Source organism: Ammospiza nelsoni, chromosome 14, assembly GCF_027579445.1.
Source record: "Ammospiza nelsoni isolate bAmmNel1 chromosome 14, bAmmNel1.pri, whole genome shotgun sequence".
In the NCBI taxonomy this organism is placed as follows: domain Eukaryota; kingdom Metazoa; phylum Chordata; class Aves; order Passeriformes; family Passerellidae; genus Ammospiza; species Ammospiza nelsoni.
Genome location: NC_080646.1, coordinates 17,092,983 through 17,118,304, shown reverse-complemented (window position 1 = coordinate 17,118,304; position 25,322 = coordinate 17,092,983). Strand labels below are relative to the sequence as shown.

The following is a 25,322-nucleotide window of genomic DNA, read 5'->3' as shown; positions in this document are numbered from 1 at the left end:
AAGAGCTGTTCTTGCTCCAGCAGTGCTGGTTTGAGGTGCCTGGCCACAAATATGGGTGGGAATGGTCAAGTAGGTTCCTCCCAAGCAGCAGTTCTTTTTTTAGAACTTGTTTCTTTTTTAGATTGTATTACTTTTAAAAAAATGTGATTGTTTCTGGGCTTCTTCCCCAGCCTGGATTTAAACAGTTCATCCTGAATCTTAGCAATGATTTCTGTGATGTCAGTGCTCCCAGTTCCTGGCAGCTCTGCATCCAACCAAATTCCACATCAAAACCACAAGAGCCACTGATAGGGAATACAAATTTTATCCAGGAGTCTTCATTATTCCCTCACCTCACTTCTGCTTTTACCCTGAACTAAATCCAAACGCTGGGAGCCATTGCAGTCCCTACAAACAGAAACAGGCTGAGGATTCAGGGATGGGATTCCCACCTTTGTAGGGGCTCTCTTGTCTTCTCTGCCCTTCTTTTCCCCACTGTACCATAAAAAACAGATGGAGATGCTCTGAGAGGTGGTTTTGATGAGCTCAGCATGGCTTGCTAACAACATTTAGGTTCAATGTGGAGTTTTTAGAGGGTTTTTTTTGCCTTGCTGCCCTCCTTGGAGGGACAGTCCCAAAATCCAGGCTCACCTTTGTGGGGCTGGAAGAGTTCCATGTTCAGCTGCCCATCCCTGCCCAGGCTGTGGAAAATCCTGATTTTCATGGAGTTTCCCTGGCTTTTCCCTCCCCCCAGTGGCCGCTGGAGCCGCTGCAGTCCGAGCACAGCAAAATCCAGCTGAGAGTTAAATCTGAGTTTATCTCTGTGCTCCCAGCCCTTCCTTGCGGCAGGAATGGCCTCGGGGAGACATTTCCCAATGCCAGCAGGCTCCCAGCCTCACCAAAGCCTTCCAGCACCTCTGCAGCCTTGTCCTGGAATGGTTTGAGTTGGAAGGGACCTCAAAGCCGAGGACAGGGATACTGCCACGTCCCAGGGTGCTCCAAGCCCCACTCCCGGGAATGAGGGCATTCTGTGGGCCCAAAGAGGGGACAAAGGGGGGCTGTGCTCACCTCGGGGGTGCAGGGAGTGGGATCGGTGCCCTCTAACTGTGCCTCCCTCCCTGGGACAAGACAAGGCAGACTCGGCGGCGGCGGCACTGAACCTGTCCCCGAACGGCATCGGCAGCATCAACATGTCCGTGGAGATCAACGGCACCACCTACGCCGGTGAGAGCCCTGCTGGGAAAGGGACAGCCCTCCTGGGATGGGACAGCACAGGGACAGCCCTCCCGGGAACGGGACAGCCCAGGGACAGCCCTCCTGGGAGTGGGACAGCCCTCCTGGGGGGCGGGAATAGCTGGGATGGGGGTGGTCCCTGCCGAATGGCAGCGGGATGCGATTCTTGTTCCCTAGACTGGGCAGGAGCAGCTCCCTTCCCTTGGTATTAGTGCTTTAAAATCTGAGGGAAGGAGTTTGAAATCCCTGTGGAGGCGTTCATAGGAAGGAGAATTGTCCCTGTTCTCCTGAGTTGGGGCTTTGCTTGGCTTTCCCAGTGGGAATTGTCCCCTGGAGCAGTTCCCTTCTGCAGGCCATGCCTGTGCATCCTTGGGCAAATCCTAGGTGGGAATCCTGGCTCTGCCTCACCCTAACCCAAATGGCAGCTGCTTCTCCCCAAAGGCAGAACCCATTTGGGATCTGTTTTCTTTAGGGTCAGCATCCCTGTGCAGGCTCCAGCTGAGCACAGGAGCCAGACCAGCCACCCTGAGCTGGGATGGGATCCTGGGGCTGGGAAAGCCTCCCCTTTGCCAGCCTGACCCTCTCTGTGCTGGGATGGGATCTAATCCAGGGGCTGGGAAAGCCTCCCCTTTGTCAGCCTAACCCTCTCTGTGCTGGGATGGGATCCTGATCCTGGGAAAGCCTCCCCTTTGCCAGCCTGACCCTCTCTGTGCTGGGATGGGATCTGATCCAGGGGCTGGGAATGCCTGACCCGGGATGGAATGGAATGGAATGGGATCCTGGCACTGGAAAAGCCTCCTCTTTGCCAGCCTAACCCCTGTCTCTGTTGGGATGGAATCCTGGTGCTGGGAAAGCCTGACCCTCGATGGGATGGGATGGGATGGGATGGGATGGGATGGGATTCTGGCACTGGGAAAGCCTCCCCTTTGCCCACTCTAACCCTGTGTGTGCCCACAGGGGTGCTGTTTGCCCAGAAGCCCATGGTGCAGCTCCTGGCCGGCTCGGGCACGCAGAGCTCGTGCAGCAGCAGCTCCAGCAGCTCCAGCAGCAGCTCCAGCAGCTCCCACTGCTCCCCCAGCCCTACCTCATCGCGGGGCACGCCCGGCGCAGAGCCCTCCACCAGCTGGTCCCTGTGACGGGCACTGCCCAGGAGTGCACACATACCTCACCTCAAGGAACCTGCTCTCGTGGCTGCACAGCACCTGGAGGATGATGATGATGGTGGTGGTGGTGGTGAAACCTTTCCATGCCAGCGAGTTTTCCTTCATCGTCTCTTTGTCCGGCCTTGTTTTGGCTTTGTTCCCTCCTCCCCCCTTTCCTTCCTCCCCTTTGCTCTTTGGTTCCTCCTCCTCCTCCTCCTCCTCGCAGGGTGTGTGGTGTTCCCATGGAGGGGGGCACACCTGGCGTTTCTCAATCAGGGATGGCTCTGGGGCCACAGCTCCTGGCCAGGACGTCACCAGGGCAGGGAAAGGGCCAGGACTGGGGAGGGGAGCCCTGGTTCTGCTGGGAATCCTGGTTCTCCTGGAACCCTGGTTCTGCTGGAGCCCTGATTCTCCTGGAGCCCTGGTCCTGCTGGAACCCTGGTTCTCCTGGAACCCTGGTTTTGCTGGGAATCCTGGTTCTGGAACCCTGGTTCCAGGATCCTGGCTCTGCTGGGAATCCTGGTTCTGCTGGAGCCCTGATTCTCCTGGAGCCCTGGTACTGCTGGTTCCTGGTTCTCCAGGAACCTGGTTCTCCTGGAGCCCTGGTTCTCCTGGAGACCTGGTTCTGGTGGAGCCCTGGTTCTGGAATCCTGGTTCTCCTGGAACCCTGGTTCTGGAACTCTGGTTCTGCTGGAACCAGGGGCCACCAGGGCTCTTCCCACCCACAACTCCGTGTTTTGACAATCCTGAGAGCCAGGGGGTGCCTGGCCCTGTCCTCCCATGGCAATCTGCTCATGTCCCTTCCTGCTGTGTCCCCATGTCCTCAGGGGAGGCTCCTGAGCCTCCCTCCTCTCCTCTCCACGGTTCTGGCACCATCAGCTGCTCGGTTCTGGCTGCTGCCACCTCACCCCTCGAGTCCCAAGTGTCCCTGAGGAGTGACAAAGGGCCAGGGCGTGCTGGGGTTCCATGTCCCCGCTCTGTCCCCATAGCAGGGTCCCTCAGGTTGGTGCAGGCTCCCTGGAGCAGCTCTGGGAGCTCTGCAGGAGCACAGGCTGCAGGTGGGGTGGTTGATGTGGGGATCTGGGGCTCTGAACAAACCCCCTGCCATGGTACAGGGAGGGGCAGAGCCCAGGGAATCCAGCCCTGCCTGGCTCCGGAAGCTGGAAGCAGAGCTCCCTGTGAATGAGCTGCTCAGGTGACCTGGTGCTGTCCCCCTGTCCCCATGCCCTGGTGCCGTCCCTGCCATCCCCCCTGCCCTGGTGACGTCCTCCCTGTGCTGCAGGCCCGAGTCAGGTTTTTTGAGCAGATGAAATACCTCAGCTATGTACTTTGTTGGGTTGCTTTTGTTTGTGTTGGGTTGGGTTGTTTTTAACCTCTTCAGGAAGTGTTGGCATATCCTATCGCTTTGGGGGGGTTTTCATAGGTGGGTTTGCTGAATTTGTGTTTGCTTTTATTTCTGTTGGCTTTTAATGGATCACCAAAGACAGGGAGTTCAGACGAGGCTGAGCAGAGCAGCAGTGGCTTCCCCACCCTCCAGGAGCCCATCCCAGGACAGCACAGCAGGACGGGGTGACACTGCCCCTTGGATCTGTGCTTGTCCCAGCCTCTCCTGCTGCTTCCTGCGCTGTGCCAGGGCTGTCCTGCCCCCAGGGCTCTCTGGGATCGGGAGATGGGGATGTGATGCCCTGGAGGGATGGAGGGATGCTGCTCCAGGTGTCCCCAGCTGCTCTCAGAGGGAGCAGGGGAAGCCGGCCTGACCTGCAGGTTCCTTTCATCCTCACAGACTCCCAGAGGATTTTCCAGCCTCTGGGACTCAGATGATTTTTTTTCCCTTTTTTTTGGGTTTTCTTTTGGTGGTTTTATTTTATTCTTGGGTGGGGTTGGGCTGTTTCCTCTGAGTGGGACTGGGGCACTTTCTGCTTTTCCCTCTGCTCTGCTCCCTGGCCCCGGGGGAGCAGAGGCTGCTCCGGGGTGGGGCTGCTTTGTCTCACTTGCTAACGTTGTGTTTTCTTGCACAGAAAGGCACTCGAATCACTGAACTTGCTTGGACACTACTAGAGTATTAATGTTTATAAGCTTTACTCAACCTAGACTGGAACTAGCCAGGGACTAACAGATTGTTTTGTATCCAATTCAGGGAAAGAATCAGGTCGGGAAGCGTAACAGATACCTCAGTTAAATAAGCTGCAACAATAAACGGGTCCTTTTCCCAGCCCGGGGGTGACAAGGACCATCCAGACTGTGAAGAGTTAACCCTTTCCCTCAGCCTGGCTTTGGCCCTGGCAGCCTGAGCTGCGGGTCTCCTGCTGAGCTGCCAGGCTTTGGGTGCAGGGAGTGCTGGAACCAGCAGCAGCAGAGCGGGGGGGAGGCCGAGCAGGGGGCCCGTGTCGTACTCAGGGTTTGATGCTGCCGGCAGGACGTTCCCGATGGATGGGCGGTGCTCCATCCTCCCCCAGCTCCTCACACCAGCCGGGCAGCCCCGGGCAGCCCCCAGCTCGTCCCTCGGTGGGGCAGAGCCAGCCGAGCCTGCCCCGGGGCTGCGGGGAAGGCAGCAGGGTGGGCGGCCTGAGGGGGAGGCTGCTGTGCCTGCTCTCTGCCACATGTTCTCTCCAAACAGCTGCAGCAGCCTTGCTATAACTAGTTTTCTTACCTATTTAAAAGAGAAGAAAAAAAATAATAAAATAAGTAAATAAAAACAAAATGTGATAGCCTAGGCGGTGGATAAATACCTCAACGTCTCCTTCCAACAAGTGTCTGTATATGTTGTTGTTGGGTTTTTTCTATCTTACAGGTTATCTGAATGTTTATATTCCAATAAACTTCTACCTCTTCACACCGTGACCCCCACGCCTGCTTTGTGCCCCTGGCTGCTCCCTGAGGGTAAAGAATTCCCAGATATTCCCAGAGAACTGGACTGTGTCCTAAGGGTAAAAAATTCCCAGATATTCCCAGACAAGTGGGCTGTGTCCTGAGGGTAAAGAATTCCCAGTTATTCCCAGAGGCTGGGCTGTGTCCTAAGGGTGAAGAATTCCCAGTTATTCCTAGAGGCTGGGCTGTGTCCTGAGGGTAAAGAATTCCCAGATATTCCTGAAGGCTGGGCTGTGCCCTGAAGGTAAAAAATTCCCAGTTATTCCTAGCGGCTGGGCTGTGAGGGTAAAGAATTTCCAGCTATTCCCAGAGAACTGGGCTGTGTCCTGAGGGCCCTGAGGGTAAAGAATTTCCAGCTATTCCCAGAGAACTGGGCTGTGTCCTGAGGGTAAAGAATTCCCAGATATTCCCAGAGGCTGTGCTGTGAGGATAAAGAATTTCCAGTCATTCCCAGAGGGTGGGCTGTGTGCTGAGGGTAAAGAATTCCCAGTTATTCCCAAAGGCTTGGCTATGTCCTGAGGGCCCTGAAGGTAAAAAATTCCCAGATATTCCCAGAGTACTGGGCTGTGTCCTTGTAGAGCCCCTGAGGGTAAAGAATTCCCAGCTATTCTCAGAAGTTGGTCTGTGTCCTGAGGGTAAAAAATTCCCAGATATTCCCAGAGGCTGGGCTGTGTCCTGATGGCACTAAGGATAAAGAATTTCCAGCTATTCCCAGAGAACTGGGCTGTGTGCTGAGGGTAAAGAATTCCCAGTTATTCCCAGAGGCTTGGCTATGTCCTGAAGGCCCTGAAGGTGAAAAATTTCCAGATATTCCCAGAGAACTGGGCTGTGAGGGTAAAGAATTCCCAGTTATTCCCAGAGAACTGGGCTGTGTTCTTGCAGGGGCTCTGAAGGTAAAGAATTCCCAGTTATTCCCACAGGCTGGGCTGTGTCCTTGCAGGAGCTCTGAGGGTAAAGAATTCCCAGCTATTCCCAGAGAACTGTGTCCTTGCAGGGGCCCTGGGCTCCCAGTTTGGAGCTGGCCCGGGCTGGAACGCCGGCGCTTCCAGGCTGGATTCTGACAGGAGCCGCACGGGATCTCCTGTCCCCGGTGTCGCCGGAGCTGTCCTCGCCCTGTCCTGACACAGGAACGGGCGGCAGGCAGTGTTGTAGAAGGAGCAAAAGAAGGTTTTATTCAAGAAAACAGCGTGGTTTTTATAGAGTGATACGATACATTCTCTTTGATTGGCTGGTTAACAAAAACACCTTCCTCACACACCGTCCTTGAGAAGAACAGAAAGACGAAGCAGAAAACACCACCTGCAGATTGTTTGCACTTCACAACCTCTCACATCCTTGAAAGGTCTCCCAAGGCGCTGTGAGAAGCGTTTGCCGTTTCTCTGTCCCTTGGCATCCCCACCTGTCCCTTGCCCATCTCCCAAATCCCTTCTCTGTCACCGCCTGCTCCCCACGCAAAGCTCCTCAAACACCTCCCCGCTGTTTGCACAGCACCGTCGCTGCTTTTCCACTCATGGAGCGCTTCCAATCCCTCCCGTGCCAGCCTTGCCCGTGCCTCATTTACCTTGGCTGGCTGCCGGGGAGGGCACGGAGCCCTCGACCTTCCTCATCCTCACCCGTGGAACCAGAACCGCTGCCCTTCCCTCATCACCCGGCTGCAGGTGAGCTCCCCGGGCTGGGCTCCCAGCCTATCCCAGCCCCGGGCCCCCAATCCCCTCCCATCCTCTCCTGCCTCCGGCTCTCCCAGCCCCGGCTTCTCCCCTCGGCAGCGCGGCGATGCCCGGAGCAGGTAAGGCGGGATCCCCCGGGGTTTGGATCTCCCCCGGCCCCTCAGCTCAGCTCAGCTAAGCCGGGCTCAGCCGAAAAGCGACCCCGTGGTGCCCACCCCAAGCCCCGCAGCCCCTGCCGGGGATCCTGGAGCCCCGCATGTGACCGTGTTCACAGGGGTCTCAGGATGAGGGAAGAGACGGGGTTCTGACTCTATGTTTCAGAAGGCTTGATTTATTCTTTTATGATATATATTATATTAAAACTATACTAAAAGAATAGAAGAGAAGGTTTCATCAGAAGGCTAGCTAAGAATAGAAAGGAATGAATGAAAACAAAGGTTTGTGGCTCGGGCTCTATGTCCGAGCCAGCCGTGCTGTGATTGGCCATTAATTAAAAACAACCAATCACAGATGCACCTGTTGCATTCCACAGCAGCAGATAACCATTGTTTACATTTTGTTCCTGAGGCCTCTCAGGAGGAAAAATCCTAAGGAAAGCATTTTTCACAAAAAGATGTCTGCGACACCCCGCATCCCAAAGGTGCGGTGCACATGGGCACCAAGCCCTGCCGGTGTCCGTGTGTCCGTGCTGGACACACTCCCACTCTCCCAACGCTCTGTCCTGGGGCTGCACGGCCACGGGCTCGGCAGGTGTTTTTTGGGATGGAATATAATCCCTGGAGGGAAATTCCAGGCAGCCCCGTCCCCTCCATACCTCCCTAAATGCCGCCATTCAGCTCATCCCGGCCAGCGCCCGGCTCCGAACAAACAACAAAGGGCTGCGGGGAGCCCAGCGCGGATTAACGCACCTGGGCAGGGCGGGGTGAGACAATGCCTGCTTTTCTCTTTCCAACATCCCCATCCCCTCATGGACCCGCTCAGGCTCTGGCACAGCTTCACCCCCGCCCTGTTCTCCTTAATCCCTCCCTCCAGTGCTGGAAGCGAAGCCAGCTCTGGGCACAGGGAGGTTTTCCGCCAGCACAGATGCCACCTCCGAAACTCAGGAACTAAATTCCAACGGAGTTTCAGCCCTCGTGTGCAGGAGTTGCTTCCCTGCTCCCTAAATGCCCACGTGTGCAGGGATGCCCTCCTTCCAGGGAGCCCAAAACCCCGCGGGCATCCCTGCGGGGAGGGACAAAATCCAGTTCATCACCTCTCAGGGGGGAGATTCCCCTCTTTGGGATTGGGCTTGTCTCAGCCCTCAGGGGCCGCTGCCGCTTTGAATCCAGCCCGGACACCCCAAATCCCCCTAGCAGGTGCCCCCTGTGAGCCCCCAGCAGGGCCCGAGCTGGCTCAGCCTGGCACGGCGCTGATAACCGCCCGCTTCCAGGGCCCTTATCACGGCCGGGCTGGGGCCGCCTTTGTCCCACCCCGGCCCGTGTCAGGCTGCCCGAGCGCGGCCCCTGTCCCACCTGCTGCCTTTGGGATGTTCCTGGCTAACAGAGAGCGGGGAGGAAGCCCCGAGGAGGGGGCACCAGGCAGGGGGCACCGGGCTGGCCTCAGCTGCCACAGCAGCCGGGGAAAGCTGCACGGGCTCGGCCCCGCTCACCGAGCCCATCTCTCTCTCTCTCTCTCTCTCTCTCCAGCACACCTGCAGCTCTCCCTCAGCGCGGGGCTGTCCCTCCTCTTCCTCGGCGTCCTCCTGGGCTGTGCCATGTGCTGGTGGCACCGCCGGCGCCCGGGCCGCGCCCTGGGCCGGCAGCGAGTGGAGCTGGGGGCGGCTCTGCCCGCGGCCACGGTGCCGGTGCCCATCCAGCAGCGGGGCTCGGAGCGGGGCGCCCGGGCCGAGGAGATTTCCCCGGCACCGCCGGCACCCCGAGGGGGCTCTCCCCACGGCACAGCGTCCCTGCCCAGCCTCCCGCTCCTCCCGCAGCTGGCGGGGCTGTGGCAGCGCCGCTGCACCGTGGCCGGCACCAAACCCCTCTGCGGCGAGCGGAGCCCGCTGGTCCCCGCCGCGCCACCGCGCTCCGGGCAGCGCCCCCGGCTCCACTGCGAGCTGCGCTACTCCGTGCCCGAGGCCACCCTCACCGTCACCGTCCTCGGCGTGTCGCAGCTGCCCCGGGGCCAGCGGGGCTCCCGCGTTAAGGTGTCCCTGGTGTCACCGGCCCGCCGCGGGTCCGAGCGCCGCAGGAGCCTCCGCCGGGAGCCGCGGCGGTGCCGCTTCGGCCCGTACGGCCCGCAGGAGCTGCGCGGCTGCACCCTGAGCTTTGCTGTCTACGCCAGGGCACGGAGCCTCCAGGAGTCCTTCGTGGGCGAGGTCCTGTTCCCCTGCGCCGAGGCCGCCTGGGACCCCCGCGCCCCCTCCAGCTACTCCTGGGAGCTGGCGAGCACCAAAACCAAGCTGAGCAAGGTCAGCACGGCAGCGGTTTCGGTGGTCGGGATGAGTTTTGCGTGATCTCAGAGCCCTGGAACTGCAGGGGCAGAGGCAAAGCCTCCTCCAGGCAGCACCGGGAGCCCCGGGGAGTGTCCATGGCAGTGCAAACCCCGGGCAGTGCCTTCCTCACCGGGGGCTTTGCGCCTCATCCTCAGAGGTGCTGGGGTGGAGGGGCAAACAGAGCTGGCAGCAGCCCTGCAGTGCTGGTGGGCATTGAACCCACCCAGCTGCCCCGACCCTGCTGGGGAGGAGAATCACCGGGATGGAAGGGCTGGAGCTGGAGGGGCTGGAGGAGGATGGAGGTGGAAGGATTTAGATGTGAAAGGACGCGACAAGGTCGGAGCTGGAAGGACTGGGTGAGGTTGGAACTGGAAGGATACAATGAGGTTGAAGCTGGAAGGGTGGGATGAGGTCGGAAGTGCAAGAGCTGGATGAGGTCGGAGGTGAAAGGAGTGGTTGAGGTTGGAGCTGGAAGGGCTGGAGAAGGCTGGAGTTGAAAGGACACGACGAAATAGGAACTGGAAGGGTATGATGAGGTCAGAGCTGGATGATGTTGGAGCTGGAAGGACTGGATGAGCTTGGAGCTGGAAGAACACAATGAGGTCAAAGGTGGAAGGACTGGATGAGGTTGGAGGTTGAAGGGCTGGGTGAGGTCGGAGATGGAAGGACATGATGAAATTGGAGGCTGGAGGGCTGGGTGAGGTAGGAGATGGAAGGACATGATGAAATTGGAGGCTGGAGGGCTGGGTGAGGTTGGAGATGGAAGGACATGATGAAATTGGAGGCTGGAGGGCTGGGTGAGGTAGGAGATGGAAGGACATGATGAAATTGGAGGCTGGAGGGCTGGGTGAGGTTGGAGCTGGAAGGGCTGTGTGAGGCTGGAGGCTGAAGGGCTGGGTGAGTTCAGAGGGGGTTTCACAGCATCCCCTGCTCTCTGTCCCCTTCCAGCACTGCCATGCCCCCAGCCTGAGCTGCAGCGTGCTCTCCTCGCCCCCCAGGCCCCTGGGGCAGCTCCTGCTGCAGCTGCAGCTGCAGCCCGCGGCCGGGCGCATCAAGGTGCTGCTGCGCAAGGCCCAGGCCCTGGGCCGGCTCTCCCGCATGCCGGGCACCCCAGGTAGGGCACGGGCACAGGGGGACACCAAGAATGGCTTCCCCTTCTTTTGCTTGGCAGATTCTCTCATTCCCTTTCATACTTCTCTCAACCAAGCACAGGGAGGGTTGGAATGAGATGATCTTTGGGGTTCCTTCCACCCCAAACCACTCTGGGATTCCATCGCTGGCTGAAAATGAGAACAGGGAGTGTAATACAAATCTAGGTATCTCCAATATGGCCCCAAAGTGCCTGAAATATATTTATTTACAGTAAAATTAGCATGTGGCTTTCTGTTCTGTTGGTTGTTGTCATCTCTGGCTCTCCCTGCTCTCTGGGATGTGAGCCGAGGGCTTTGGAGGTCCCTGCTCTCCAGAAAGGAGGGACAGGTGAAACCTCAGGAGCTCTGTGGTTTCCCCACAGCTCCACAGAGTTCCACAAGGGTCCTGCAGCCCCGAAGCACCACCTGGGAGCTGCCAGCCTCCCTCCCTGGCGTGTGCCCCTCTCTCCAGGGCTCTGTCCCCATTTCCAGGCCACTATGTCATCATCCACCTGCGCCATGAGGGCCACATCATTGACACCAAGGAGACCAAGTCTGTCAGCGTCTACAGCCCCGTGTGGAACGCGCCCTTCCTCTTCACCCTCCCCACCGGGGACATCCAGCAGCAGCAGCTGGCCTTGGAGTTTGTTGTCATGCAGGTGAGGTGACCGGGCTGAGGAGGTGACCTGGATCACCCCGCTGCCCTCGGGAGCTGTGTGGGCTGGGACGGCTCCTGTGGGCAGAGGGGAAGGCCACCAGCTGTGTCCCCTGCCCTGTGCCATCCCAGGCTCGGCTCCACGGCCGTGGCTCGGTGCTGGGCCGTGTCCAGCTGGGGCCAGGGGTGCCACACTGGAGGGACATGTGCAGCCGGGCACCGCTGGAGTCAGAGCGCTGGCACCGCATCCAGCCTGGACCCTGAGCCTGGCCCGGGACTCACAGTGAGACAAGGGGGCCCCAAGCTGGGCACAGGGCAGATGGCACCCTCATGCCTTTGGGGGAAGTCCAGGTGCCATCTGCAGGGCTGGAGATCACTGGAGGTTGGCACAAACCCATCTCAAAGGGCTCTGGAGGGGACTGAGCCCATCCGAGGTGGCCCCAGCCTCAGGGGAGACGAGGAGCTTTGTCTGCTCCATCCATTGTCTGCACCTGGAACCTGGGCTGTGGAGGAGCCAGGAGGGACAAGGACCTGGCTGGGACCCCTGTGGCCACCACGGTGGTGGCATCTCCTGTCCCTTCTACGCTGGCTCCACCTCATCTCCTGCCCTTTCCACCCCTCCTGAGTGGAGTCATGCCAATGCCACCCGGTGATAAAGGTGTCCATTGGCATTTTAATTGATTGCTGGCCCTAATTAGAGCTTGATAAACAAACAAACAAACAAATAAATAAATAAATGGGTTGGGAATGATCATGTGTGTGTGGAGCTCTCTCTCCTGCCCATGGGTCACCACAGCGAAGACCATGGGAGGATCACCACAGGGAGGAAGGTTGTGGGGAAGGTTGTCACTGTGGGGGTCATCATGGTGAGGATGACCACAGTGAGGAAGTCCCTGTGGTGAGGAAGGCCTGCAGTGAGATAAGCTGTGATGAGGAAGACCACAGTGAGGCAGATGAAGAAGGGAAGAAGACCATGCTGAGGGAGAGGCTGGCCATGGTGAAGGGAGACTGTGGTGAGGAAGGTCATGGTGAGGCAGATTGTGAGGAGGAAGACCCTGGTGAGGAAGGCCATGGGGAGGAAGACCACGGTGAGGATGGCCCTGACCACTACAGTGGGTCAGAGCATGGGGGAGGAAGGCGTGCTGAGGGTGAGGATGGTCGTGGTGATGGATGGCCATGGTGAGGAGTCCCACCATGGGGAGGAAGCCGTGCTGCAGTGAAGATGACCATGGTGAGGAGGCAGTGCTGAGGTGAGGATGGCCATGGTGAGGACAACCATGGTGAGCAGTCCCACCACAGGGAGGAAGCCATGCTGAGGGTGAGGATGGTTGTGGCGATAGATGGCCATGGTGAAGATGACCACGGTGAGGATGGCCCTGGTGAGGATGACCATGGTGAGCAGTCCCACCACAGGCAGGAAGCCATGCTGAGGGTGAGGATGGTGGCGGTGACGAAGCACAGGCTGAGGCGCACCCCCACCGCTACCCCCTCTCCCAGCCCCGGTTCACCCCGCGCCGCTCCCCTCAGCGCGGCACCGCCCCCGCCGCGGCTCCGAGGCGGGCCGGGCCCGGCGGGGCGGGTTTAACCCGCCCGGGAAGCGGAAGCGGCGGCGCTGCGGGGCCGCAGGGGCCGGGCCGGGCCGCACTCGCCGAGCGCGGCCGCAGCGGCGGCGGTGAGGCCGGGGACGCACACCGGGACACACCGGGACACACACACACGGAGGGAGGGGACGCGAGGGCGGCGGGCGCGGAGCGGGTAACAACGGCCCCACATCCGCCGGGCCGGGCCGAGGTTCCGGGGCCAGCGGCCTGAGCCCGCCGTGTCCCGTCCCGCAGATGCATCACTGCAGGAGGCTGCGGTCCCCGGAGCAGGACGGCGAGCCGGGGCACCGCTGGAAGCGGCGGCGGTCGCGGAGCCGGGAGTGTGAGGGCAGGCTGCGCTACCCGCCCCGCAGGGAGCTCGCCCGCAGATCGCGCTCCAGGAGGTGAGAGCGCTGCCCAAAAAACCCGGCTGCTGATTGAAACCCCTAAGCTCCTAGGGTGGAAGGAAAGGGTTTACTTGTCTGTCTGTCTGTGGTTTTCCTGCTCTTCACCCTTCCCGAAGTTCTCCCGAAGCCGTGGCTGTGGTGTTGAGGAGCAGCCGCCTGCCCTGGAATCACGTTTCCATGCTGCGCAGGCATTAAATGCTTTCCTGACAGTCCGCTTCTCTCTGACAGGATTAAACGCAGATTTAAAGCGGCCGCGCTCCTCCCTCGCCTCAGAAAGGATCCCAGCTGGAGGATCCGGCTGCTATAACCCATCCCTCCTGCTTTGCCTCGGGATTTTACCTTTGGTCCTCTCCTTGTCCGGCCTTTCCACAGGGACGGTTCGGGGCTGGGAGCGGGACGGATGAGGGGAGGGTTCTGGAACAGCGGCCCGAGCCGCTGGGGCTGCTGTGGCTGCACTGGTTGGACTGGGCAGGTGCAGCCAGGCAGGAGCTGAGCTCATCTTTGAATTCCTGAAATGCTCTCCAGATTAATTTCTCTCCCCAGCCAGGCTTTTGTTTACTTGGAGGAGGTGGATTGTGAAATAGAGCTGGCGCACTTTTCCCCTTTTTTGTTTCCATCTGATGGGTAATTTGGAGCAGATTTGGATGAAAGCTGGCTTTTGTTGGGTGAAAACAGGTCTGTCTCTTCAGTGTCAGCCTCTTTGAGGAGACCTGAGTCCTTCAGGTTTATTATTATTACTTCTGCTTCCTGTGTGCCCCCAAAGCACACGAGGAGTGTCTGGGCTGGTGCTGGACAGAGCTGTGGGTTGTGTTTGGGTATTTCAGCAATAACCAAGAGCCACGGCTGCCCCAGCACAGTCTGGAATTTGCCCCACTCTGGGATGTCCCCGCAGTGCCCCACGAAGCTGCCAGCAGCAGCAGAGTTGGTTGTTGGCAGGGCAGGGAGCTGCAAACAGCAGAAATTCCCCTTTCCAGGCTGAAGGTCTTGGCTGAAGCTGTTGCTGGGTGACAGCACCGACCTGGGGTTATCCCCGGGGTTATCATCAGGGAGCCAAAGCTCTGCTTTCATTCCAAATTGCAACATCTTCCACCTAGAACACAGCTCCCTTCTCAAGGGGGTGTGAAGCAAGCCTCCAGTGAGATGTGCTGGGGAAGGCACTCGTGTTTTGGGGATGGAAGCAGGGAGGTGTACCCAGTGATCCCAAAACCTCCTGTGGGTCAGTGCCTGCACAGCTGAGTCGGGTCTGAGCTCTCCTGGTGCAGAGTTTGCCCACTGTGTCCTGGGAGGTTGTTGCTCAAGGAGCAGGAGCTTGGGGACAGATTTTCCTTCTGGCTCTTGCTGATGATCCGTGGAGCTGCTGTCTCTGTGTGTGCATGCCAAGGGCTTGGAGCCCTGGGACCTGCTGTCCCCCCGGGGTGACAACCAGAGCAGAGCCCTGCTGCTGCTGCTCCACGCTGGGTTAAGAGCTAACGAGACACGTCGCCGAGGGAGGAGGAGCAGTGACAAACACCTGAGTGTGGTGGCACAGTGGCTCAGGTGATGTGGAGTGTTGGAAGGGACCTTAAAGCCCATCCAGTGCCACGGGCAGGGACACCTTCCACTGTCCCAGGGTGCGCCAAGCCCTGTCCAGCCTGGCCTTGGGATGGGGTCCACAGCAAGGCAGCCTAGCTGGAGCTCTCGCTCTCTCTCAGAGTGTGGTTTTCCCCCAGCTCCTTAAAATGTGGCACCTCCTCAGTGTTTTCTCTCCAGAACTCCTCCCCAGTGGTCAGAGGGTGAGGTGCAGAAGGATTTGAAGCTCCTGGCACAGGGAGTGGGAGCAGGAGGATTTCTGCATGGTGACAGGACCCAGGGGACAGCAGGGAGCTGTGTCAGGGGTGGACGTTAGGAAAAGCTGATTTTCTCCAGAGAATGGACTGAACAGGCTGCCGAGGAGATGGGGTGGCATTGTTGGGGTGTCCCTTGGGGTTCCAGAGTCCTGACACTGCCTTTCCATGACTCAGCCTTAGCAGGGCTGTGGGAATAGGATTATCCCCGTGGCAGGGAGAAATGATGAGGAGGATTTTATTCTATCAGAAGGCTAATTAATTACTTTATTATACTCTATTATTTTACTTAATTATATTTTTATTTATTATTATTACTTCATACTATATTATTATAATATATTACACTGTGTTTAATTACATCTAAATTGAATCTGCTGGGTACTGAACTGCTCCTCACTTGCACAGCATCTCGTGGCTGTTAGCTGACAGTCTCCACATACACACACACAGACACACACTTGGCCCTGACAGGCCAAGGAAATTGTCCATGTTTGGAAAGACAGGAGTCTGCTAAGGAAGGCAGTAGCCTCCCCTGAAATGGAGAATGTAAACCCCTCTCAATTGCTATAAATTTTCATTTAAGGGGCTCTCAGGCAAAGATATGGGAGCAGGAAATAACAGTTATTTAATAGGGAAAGAAAAAAAAAATAAAAGGATAAAATAAACAGTGCAGTACACTAGAACAACACTGACAGAGTCAGAGCCCAACCTGACACCCTGTGGGTCAGGGTGTTGGTGGCAGTCCCACTGGAATTGTGGCTGCAGCCCTCCTGCAGTGTCAGGGGTGGTTCTGGTGGAGCAGGGATCTGTAGAGCAGGATGTATTCTTCCTCTGAAGATCCAGTGGAAGGAGAGGCAGCTGCTGCTCCTCTGGGGAATCCCGTGCAGAAAGCCGTGCTGGTGTCTCAAAACCTCTGGATTATATCTGGGTAGCAATGCTTGGCTCCTCCCTCTGGGCGGAGCATCTCACAATGGGATATTATAGTTCTTATCAGCCATGCTGTGACATTCAATAGTCTGTTATCAGCAATGTCCCCTCCCAGGGAGGTGTGAATGTGGTCACTCAGAGATAAGACAAACTGCCCACTTGACAAAGGTAATCTGCCATACAGATGGGAATGGAAAACATCTTGCATTGCAATCTGGAACAGAAATAAAACACCATCACTTTGGGTAAACAACCTTTATATTGTATTCTGCTTTTTGCACAAACACAGGAGCAGCGAATGAGATGCGAATTGTTTTTCCTTTCTCTGAGGTTCAGAGAATATGAATCCCAGCATACCCTTGGGGAAGCTGTGCCTTGCTTTTCCCTGTGGCTGCCCGGGACTGTTCCAGCGTTCCCAGCCAGGCTTTAAGGGCGCTGTTTCTGTGCCACAGCCATGAGAGGATGCCGTACCAGCGGCGCTGCCGGCGGGACAGCGATGCGTGCCGGCTGGAGGAGCGCAGCCCGTCCCTGGGGCAGGATTTCTGCCCAGCCCGGCGGCCCTGGCGGCGCTCCCGGGGCCGGGGGCAGCACCAGCAGCGGCCCCGGCGCTACCCACAGCAGCAGCAGCAGCACTGCCGCCGCCGCAGGAGCAGGTCTTGTAGCAGCGCCTCCTCGGTGAGTAGCACCCGCTGCGAGCTCGGCTCTAACTGTTCTTGCCTCCTTCCAGCCCCGTTCGAGCGCTCTGGTGAGTACCTCGATCCTGTTGCTGTGTTTGTTGTGGAGTTCTTCACCTCACTCCCCCATCTGTGCTGTGCTCGTGGCTGTGGGGTTTTGCCTTAAATTAATCCGTGAGGGAGCTAAGCCTGTGTTCTGTAGGGCCAGGGAGGGGATCAGGGAGAGCTTCCAGTGGCACTCACGTGGTGCCTCGGCCCGGGGCCAGCCCTGCTCCCTGTGGCCGGGGATTCGCTTCTGCCTGCGGCTGCTGCTGCTTCTGGGGAGGTTTGGGGCAGCATTCCTCGGTTTGGCTTCCTTCCTGGATCCCCTTGCAGGTGGGATTGGTCAGCCTGGCTCTCCAGAGCTGATTTTACGCTCTGTCAGTTCTCAGAGAGTGTCCCACCTTCTGAGGGTACGTGTGTGTCCTCTTTCCCACTTGGATTTCAGCTTCCTGCACACTTCACTCTGAAATGCAGCATTCCTTCCCGGGATTAACTGGGAATGTCTGCAGCTGGGTGGGGGCTGGTCCCAGGCCTGCTCTGGAAGTGGTGGCAGGTGTCAGAGCCCTTCAGCTCTTCCCTCCCGTGAGGAGGAGCGCTCCCCTCCCACCTGAAATGTGACCACAGCTGAGGGATGGGCTCTGATCCCACAGCTGGTTAATCTGGGAACTTCTGAGCTCCTCCTTTTGGTTCCTCTCCAGCTGACTGTGGAATTGGGGTGTTGAGGGAGGCAGGGCTGTGCTGGGGTGTGTGGTGGTGATGCTGTGCAGGTCTGGACCGGCAGGAGCTCAGCCCTCCAACACCTCACAGCTCTCCCAGCTCTCCTCCCACCTTCTCCTCTGATTTTTTGGGGAGTTTTGATCTTAGCTCATTATTTTGGACCTGCTGGGGGGAGCGAGGGGCACAGAAAAGCCTGCTAGAAGCTGAGGCATGGAAATGCCAAGGTTTCCCTGAATTCCTTTGGCTGCAGGGATTGTAACTATTTTGAAAGCAGACTAGAACAAGGTGAGGAATTAGGACAGCTCGCTTTGTGGACCTTGCAGGAACCTTGGGCTGGTTTTCTAGTAGAAGCTTGCCAGTAGCAGGGTGTGAACATCACCTCAGAGCGTGCCTGAAGTGTTCCCTGGGGATTGATTTCCCTGTCCTGTTCCTAAAGCTCTCCCAGTTCCAAAAAGGCCGATGCGCCCCAGCGGGTCTGCGAGCAGCCACGCAGATTTAAGCTCAGCGTGGCACAAAGTTTCTCTTCAGAAGGGGCAGGGCAGGACACAGCTCTGGCCACCTGGAGCTGCATTGCTTGAGGAACAAAGAGGGAAAAAACCTGCTACTGTGGCTTCTGCTGGGCAGCCTGTCCAAACTGAGCGCTTGCCAGCCCAGAGGTGACGTTGTGCTGGCCAAGGCCTCCTCCTGCCGTGCATCCTCCGTGGGGAACAGAGGATTCCTCCTGCAGCTCCCCACCCTGGAAGAGGAGGGCATTTCCCTGCCCTAGAGGCCGAGCTAGCTAATGAGAGCCGAGTTTTCTTGCCGTACCTGTAGCTGTTGATGACTTTTCTGTTTTGAAGTCAGTTCTGTGTCTTGACGTGTCCCTTGCAATATCCCTATCGTTTATATACATGCCGTGTGCCTTATGAAATGCTGGCATCTGGAAAATCCACCCACCGGCGGCCCCGTCGTCCCTGCAACCTTTGACTGCCCGCCCTGGGGGGGTGAGTGCAGAGGAGCCAGCAGAGCAGTAAGCGCAGCAGGAGCGTGGAAGATGACAAGGAAGGTCACCTGGTGTGCAGGATCGGCGATTGGCTTCAAGAGCGATGTACAGCCACCTTTCGTAAAACTTTACCTCTACTTTTACCCCGGGTTAGCCCAGAGCTCTCTGGCCTCTACTGGAGGGGTCTCTAGTGGTTCATTTACTGAGCATAACTTGCCTGAGGCAGAGGCTTGAGTTGTAAAGAGTGTAGCGGTGACAGACGGTTGTTTTGGTTGCTCTGAGGTTTTGTTGGTGTGAAGTGGCAGGAGCCCAGCCCTGCCCCGGCCCCCCGGGCTCACACCCCCTCCTGTTTTCTCTCCTAGATGAAATCGTGGGCAGCCTCGGTGAAGGCACTTTTGGGAAGGTGGTGGAGTGTGTGGACCATGCCAGGTGGGCTCCTTTCCTTGCATCTGGCCCTCCATGCCACACCCACACACATGGCAGTTCCCCCTGGGCTCACGGGACTGAGTTTGTCACCTTCCGTGTGTCACTGCCCTCCTCAGAGCGAGGGAAGGGGAAAGCTCCAGAATTTACAGGCTGGTGTGTTAAGGGAAGCATTCTCTCCTCCTTCTCCTCCTTCTCCTTCTCGTCTTCTCTCTCCTTGTCTGTTCTTAGAATAGAGTATCAGAATATTTTAATATTCTAGAATGAAGTAGAATTTTCAAATATTCTAATATTCTAGGAATGGAATAGAATGGAATGGAATGGAATAGAATAGAATAGAATAGAATAGAATAGAATAGAATAGAATAGAATAGAATAGAATAGAGGAATATCCTGATCAGGAAGGGACCCTAAGGGTAAAGTGGTGGAGTGTGTGGACCATGCCAGGTGGGCTCCTTTCCCTGACCAGAATTTACAGGCTGGTGTGTTAAGGGAAGCATTCCATTCCATTTTTAGAATTGAATATTAGAATATTGTAATAGTCTAAGAATATTCTAATATTCTATTTTTAGAATAGAATAGAGGAACATAGGATATATTTTATTTATATATATATAAAATAGAGGAATAGAATATCCTGAGCTGGAAGGGACCCACACCAGTCATCCAAGTGCAGCTCCCGGCCCTGCATGGCACCCCAGCAATCCCACCCTGTACACTCCTGAGAGCGTTGTCCTGGAGCCTCAGGGCTGTGCCCATTCCCTGGAGCACCTGCTCAGTGCCCAGCACCCTCTGGGGAAGAGCTTCTCCCTGATCTGCAGCTTCTCCCTGATCTGACACCCAGCCTGAGCCTCTGAGCCCCACCACGGAAGGCTGTTCTGCAGGGAGTTCCTGCTGAGGGGTGGCCCCTGTGACCTCCTGATCTGCCAGGGCACCTCTCCATTGTCCCCTTTCACCTCCCCCGTGGTTACATCTGACCCCTGCTCTGGCCCCAAGCCCTGGGCTCAGTTTGCTGCAGGACTCTGCTGCCTCCCAGGGTGGCCCTGGGGTCACACAGAGCTGTGTCAGGAGTGTCCCTTGGGGGTGATGGCCAGTAGTGACCTTTCACTAATTGGCAGTGCCAATTAGCCACTGCCCAAGCTGCAAGGAGAGCTGGCAGAGCTTTGTTAGGACAAGTGATGCCTGGATGTGCCTCTCCCCGTGGGCTGAGCACACAGTTCTGTCTCTGACTCCATCCCTGTGTCTCCTCCCTTGCAGAGGCAAGTCCCAGGTGGCACTGAAGATCATAAAGAACGTTGGGAAGTACAGAGAGGCTGCCAGGCTGGAAATCAACGTCCTGAAGAAAATCAAAGAGAAGGACAAGGAGAACAAGTTGTGAGTTCCCAGTGCCGCGTCCTGGCACACCGAGCAGCACGGGGCTGAGGATGGGGTGAGGGAAACTGGCCCCATTCCTCACTGCCCTGTCCCACAGGAGCTGGGGTAACCTGGCACACAGAGCAGCACAGGCTGAGGATTGGGTGAGGGGGAACTGGCCCCATTCCTCTGCTGGGGAGCTGGGGAGCTTGAAGCATCTCCCTGGGTTGCTGTGCTGCAGAGGCAGCTCTGCTCCCCAGCCACTCCTGAGGTGGCCAGAACACCAGAAGAGCTGTCCTGATCATCCCTTAAAGGTGGCTAAGCCCTGCCTCTCTCTCCCTGCACAGCCTGTGCGTCCTCATGTCAGACTGGTTCAACTTCCACGGCCACATGTGCATCGCCTTTGAGCTGCTGGGCAAGAACACCTTCGAGTTCCTGAAGGAGAACAACTTCCAGCCCTACCCCCTGCCACAGATCCGGCACATGGCCTACCAGCTGTGCCATGCCCTGAGATGTGAGTGGTGGTGGTGGGCACAGGGGGGCCAGCATGAGGGAAGGGATGGCAATCTTGAGTCCATGCTTCAGAAGACTGAATTATTATTTTATTATATAATACATTACATTACATTACATTACATTACGGTATAATATAATATAATATAATATAATATAATATAATATAATATAATATAATATAATATAATATAATATAATATAATATAATATAATATAATATAATATAATATAATATAATATAATATAATGTAGTATAATATAGTATAGTATAATGTAGTATAGTATAAAATAGTATAGTACAATATAATATAGTATAGTATAATATAGTATAGTATATTACATTACAGTATATATAATATCATATAATATCATATAATATCATATCATATAATATCATATATTGAATATATATATATGTTTTCATATATATATTAAAAGAAAATTATATACTAAAACTCTACTGAAAGAATAGAAGAAAGGATTTCATCAGAATGCTAGAAATGAAAAGCAATGGTAATAAAATCTTGTGACTGACCAGAGGCCCAACACAGCTGGACCTGTGATTGGTCATCAAGTAGAAACAACTCACATAGACCAATCAAAGGTGCACCTGTTGCATTCCACAGCAGCAGATCATTATTGTTTTTCTTTCCTCTGAGGCTTCTCAGCTTCTCAGGAGAAAAATCCCGTCAAAAGGATTTTTCGTAAAATATGTCTGTGACAAGTGATCCCCACGAGCTGGGGGCACTGGCACTGGGCTGGGCAGAGCAGTGCCCTGCTGGTGCTTAGAGAGATGTTTTCCTCCTCCCTCTGTGCAGTTCTACACGACAACCAGCTGACTCACACTGACCTCAAGCCAGAAAACATCCTGTTTGTCAACTCGGATTTTGACACTCTGTACAACGAGAACAAGGTGGGTTCTGTCCCAGGGAGCACTGGCTGCACAGAACAGGCTGCCTTTATCCCTCCCTGCAGAAATTGGATCTTCCGTGCTCTGTCCCGGTCCTCAGAGCCTGGGAAGTGGCAACAAGGTGGAAGGCAGAGCTCTTCTTCCTGCTGTGCCTTCCAAAAGCCTTAAGGCTGCCCAGAGTGTGCAGGGATTTTCCATAATGCTGCTCTGGGGATCCTCAGAGCTTGGAGCTCCACAGCTCCATCCCTGTGAGGAGGTGCAGAGCAGAGCTCCTGGGGTTCCTCAGAGCTCCACAGTTCCATCCCTCTGAGGAGGTGCAGAGTAGCCCTTCTGGGCTCCTCAGAGCTCCACAGTTCCATCCCTGTGAGGAGGGGCAGACCAGAGCTCCTGGGGCTCCTCAGAGCTCCATCCCAGTGAGGAAGGAGCTCTGGAGGAGGTGCAGACCAGCACTTTGGGGTTTCTCAGAGCTCCACACCTCCACCTCTGTGAGGAGCTGCAGAGGATGACTCTGGGTGCTCCTCAGAGCTCCATCTCTGTGAGGAGATGCAGAGCAGCACTTTGGGGCTCCTCAGAGCTCCACAATCCACCCCCTTGAGGAGATGCAGAGCAGCACTCCCGGGGCTCCTCAGAGCTCCATCCCTGTGAGGAAAGAGCTCTGGAAGAAGTGCAGACCAGCAGTTTGGGGTTTCTCAGAGCTCAGAGCTCCATCCCTTTGAGGAGGTGCAGAGCAGCACTTTGGGGTTCCTCAGAGCTCCACAGCTCCATCTCTGTGAGGAGCTGCAGAGGATCAGTCCAGGTGCTCTTCAGAGCTCTGTCCCTGTGAGGGGGTGCAGAGCAGCATTTTGGGGGCTTCTCAGAGCTCCACAGCTCCATCCCTGTGGGGAGGCACAGCCCACACTCCTGGAGCTCCTCTCCCAGCTCCATCCCTGCGAGGAGGCACAGCCCAGCCCCTGAAGCTCCTGTCCCAGCTCATCCTTGTGCTTTTCCTGCAGAGCTGTGAGCAGAAGTCCATCCGGAACACGAGCATCCGCGTGGCCGACTTCGGCAGCGCCACCTTCGACCACGAGCACCACACCACCATCGTGGCCACGCGGCACTACCGGCCCCCAGAAGTGATCCTGGGTGAGAGCTGCACCTTCTGGGCATGGGGAACCAGACTGGGAACGCTCCAGCTCTTGGGCAGATCATTTCTAGTGTGGAATTTCCAGAGTCTAGCTCTTGTGGATAATTTCAGTGTGGAATTCTTGTGGTTTCACCAAGGAGGAATGTGGTGGGGGTTGTTGGGTGTGGTGGTGTTCACATGGGTCCCAGGATGAGGGAAGAGATGGGAATCTTGACTCCATGTTTCAGAAGGCTGATTTATTATTTTATGATAAATTAAAATAAAATGATGTATTAAAACTATACTAAAAGAAAGGATTTTATCAGAAGGCTTGAAAGGAACAGAAAAATAATGGAATGATAATAAAATCTTGTGACTGACCAGAGAGTCTGAGACAGCCAGACTGTGAGTGGCCATTAATTATAAACAACCACATGAGACCAATCACAGATCCAGCTGTTGCATTCCATAGCAGCAGATAATTATTGTTTACATTTTGTTTCTGAGGCCTCTCAGCTTCTCAGGAGGAAAAATCCTAACAAAAGGATTTTTTCATAGAATATGTCCATGACAGCTGGGAAGCACAGAGTTAATTTGGTTTTCTTTGCAGAGCTGGGCTGGGCACAGCCCTGTGATGTCTGGAGCACTGGCTGCATTCTGTTTGAGTATTACCGTGGCTTCACGCTCTTCCAGGTAGGATTCTTGTTCCCTGAGAACCCTTTGTGTCCAGAAGGGCTCAGGATTAGGTGAAGGGGAGGGAAACACAGATCAAGCACTGAAAATGAGAGGCTGAGTGTGAAAATGAGGCCTGGAAAAGGGCTGGTTTGAGGAGTGCCTTGCTGGAAGGACAGAGTTGGGATCACTTCTGGGTTTTGGTTATGTCTGTTCTCTGAAGAAAGGGAAAAGCAAAACGTGAAAAGTTGGATAGGACCTGGTGGAATCCTTTCTCCCTGTCCCTGCAGAGGTGACAAACCTTTTGTCACCAGCTCCCCAAGCTCTGACCCACCACTGCTGTGCTCCTTTGCAGACCCACGAGAACCGAGAGCACCTTGTCATGATGGAGAAGATCCTGGGGCCGCTCCCATCCCACATGGTCCACAAAACTCGGTAAGAGCCTGGTCCTGAGCTCAGCCAGGCACCACCACCTGCAGGGAGGGAGAGCTCCTGCCTGACCCCACCTTTCCCATGCAGGAAGCAGAAATACTTCCACAATGGCAGCCTGGTGTGGGATGAGAACACGTCTGATGGCAGATACGTCCAGGAGAACTGCAAACCCCTGCGGGTGGGTGCTGCTCCCCTCCCTCCCTGGGGCAGGGCTGGGGCTCAGGGCTGCAATTCCCTTTGGGACTGCTTGGCAGGGAGCCCCAGCTCTCATCTGCAGGGAGCCTGCTCTGGATAGGGCAGGATGGGGATCAGGGAAAGGGGAATGATGTGTTTGGGGTGGGAGGCTGCCCTGGCCCAGGGTTCCTGAGTCCCTGTGGGCATCAGGGCAGTGTTTGCTGTGTTTGGGATGGGAAGCAGCCTTGGCCCCAGTGTTGGGGATGCTGTATTTGGGATGGGATGCTGTATTTAGGATGGGAGGCTGTCCTGGGGGATGCTGTATTTGGGATGGGATGCTGTATTTGGGATGGGAAGCTGCCCTGGGGGATGCTGTATTTGGGATGGGATGCTGTATTTGGGATGGGAGGCAGCTCTAGTCCAGGGTTCCTGAGTCCCTGTGGGTATCAGGGCAGTGGGGGATGCTGTGTTTGGGATGGGAAGTGCTGGGGGATGCTGTACTTAGGATAGGAAGCAGCCTTGGCTCTAGAGTTCCTGAGTCCTGAATATTAGGGCAGTGGGGGATGCTGTATTTGGGATGGGGTGCTATATTTAGGATGGGATGCTGTATTTGGGGTGGGAGGCTGCCCTGGGGGATGCTGTATTTGGGATGGGAAGCAGTCCAGGGGGATGCTGTATTTGGGGTGGGAGGCTGTATTTGGGGTGGGAGGCTGTATTTGGGGTGGGAGGCTGTATTTGGGATGGGAAGCTGCCCTGGGGGATGCTGTATTTGGGATGGGATGCTATATTTGGGATGGGAGGCTGCCCTGGGGGATGCTGTATTTGGGATGGGATGCTATATTTGGGATGGGAGGCTGCCCTGGGGGATGCTGTATTTGGGATGGGATGCTGTATTTGGGATGGGAGGCTGCCCTGCCCAGGCAGGGGCTGAGCCCGTGTCCCTGTCCCTTTCAGACCTACATGCTGCACGACTCCCTGGAGCACGCTCAGCTCTTTGACCTGATGAGGAGGATGCTGGAATTCGACCCCTCGAAGAGGATCACGTTCTCCGAGGCCCTCCTGCACCCTTTCTTTGCCGGGCTCTCGGCAGAGGAGCGGATGCTGTGCGGGCGCGGCGCCAGCCGGGACCTGAGCAGATGACGGCCGGGATCCTTCGGGGTGGATCCCTTGGGGTGGATCCTACACGATGGATCCCATGGGATGGACCCCACAAGATGGAGCCCACCGGCCTCTGCAGCTCAGCCCCACTCCCCTCCCCGAGTCCGCAGGGGCTGGGGCACTGCCACAAGGACCCTGGGAGGAGAGGGGGAAGGAAAGCTCTGTTGGAAAGCACAGATTTGTCTATTTATATGTTGTAAAGTTAAAATAAAGTGTTTCTTATTGTTTGATACTTCCCTGGTAGGTGGGTGTAGGGTTGTGTTGCCTCTTGTGCAAAGGA

At 56.2% G+C, this 25,322-nt stretch overlaps 3 protein-coding genes across 6 annotated transcripts in view; all 3 read left to right on the top strand.

The window, feature by feature from the left end:
• ARID3B (AT-rich interaction domain 3B) overlaps positions 1-5,189 on the top strand; it is a 33,921-nt gene extending 28,732 nt beyond the window's left edge. Inside the window, exons 8-9 of the mRNA XM_059482574.1 lie at positions 1,108-1,203; positions 2,170-5,189. Of these exons, the coding sequence (XP_059338557.1) occupies positions 1,108-1,203; positions 2,170-2,348 (275 nt within the window). The 3' untranslated portion in view covers positions 2,349-5,189. The remainder of the gene's footprint in view (positions 1-1,107; positions 1,204-2,169) is intronic.
• Positions 5,190-6,995: 1,806 nt separating this feature from the next.
• On the top strand, positions 6,996-11,411 carry LOC132079336 (synaptotagmin-5-like). Its single transcript, XM_059481857.1, has 5 exons — positions 6,996-7,008; positions 8,575-9,338; positions 10,311-10,476; positions 10,985-11,151; positions 11,280-11,411. Exons 1-5 carry the CDS (start codon positions 6,996-6,998, stop codon positions 11,409-11,411), a joined length of 1,242 nt encoding a protein of 413 aa, XP_059337840.1.
• A 1,360-nt stretch (positions 11,412-12,771) lies between these two features.
• CLK3 (CDC like kinase 3) lies at positions 12,772-25,274 on the top strand. Of its 4 annotated transcripts, XM_059482070.1 has the most exons (13): positions 12,772-12,819; positions 12,983-13,131; positions 16,340-16,562; positions 18,314-18,407; positions 18,665-18,731; positions 19,983-20,099; positions 20,426-20,592; positions 21,413-21,507; positions 22,497-22,626; positions 23,217-23,299; positions 23,634-23,713; positions 23,798-23,888; positions 24,839-25,274. In XM_059482070.1, the coding sequence occupies exons 2-13, from the start codon at positions 12,983-12,985 to the stop codon at positions 25,022-25,024; spliced, it is 1,482 nt and encodes a 493-aa protein (XP_059338053.1). In that variant the 5' UTR covers positions 12,772-12,819; the 3' UTR covers positions 25,025-25,274. The 4 variants fall into 4 exon arrangements, with proteins under 4 accessions (XP_059338053.1, XP_059338055.1, XP_059338054.1 ...); XM_059482072.1 differs by lacking the exon at positions 12,772-12,819 and having other exon boundaries at positions 12,970-13,131; positions 16,218-16,562; XM_059482071.1 differs by lacking the exon at positions 12,772-12,819 and having other exon boundaries at positions 13,012-13,131; positions 16,177-16,562.
• Positions 25,275-25,322: the final 48 nt, after the last annotated feature.

What these genes read in the sequence shown, in the direction of transcription:
- LOC132079336 (XM_059481857.1), top strand. An exon ending in CCGCATGCCGGGCACCCCAG is followed by an intron (nt 10,477 to 10,984) that starts GTAGGGCACGGG and finishes CCCCATTTCCAG; the next exon opens with GCCACTATGTCATCATCCAC. An exon ending in TGGAGTTTGTTGTCATGCAG is followed by an intron (nt 11,152 to 11,279) that starts GTGAGGTGACCG and finishes GTGCCATCCCAG; the next exon opens with GCTCGGCTCCACGGCCGTGG.
- CLK3 (XM_059482070.1), top strand. Translation starts at nt 12,983, where the DNA reads ATGCATCACTGCAGGAGGCTGCGGTCCCCGGAGCAGGACGGCGAGCCG. An exon ending in CTTGTAGCAGCGCCTCCTCG is followed by an intron (nt 16,563 to 18,313) that starts GTGAGTAGCACC and finishes GGGTGAGTGCAG; the next exon opens with AGGAGCCAGCAGAGCAGTAA. An exon ending in GCCCCCAGAAGTGATCCTGG is followed by an intron (nt 22,627 to 23,216) that starts GTGAGAGCTGCA and finishes TTTTCTTTGCAG; the next exon opens with AGCTGGGCTGGGCACAGCCC.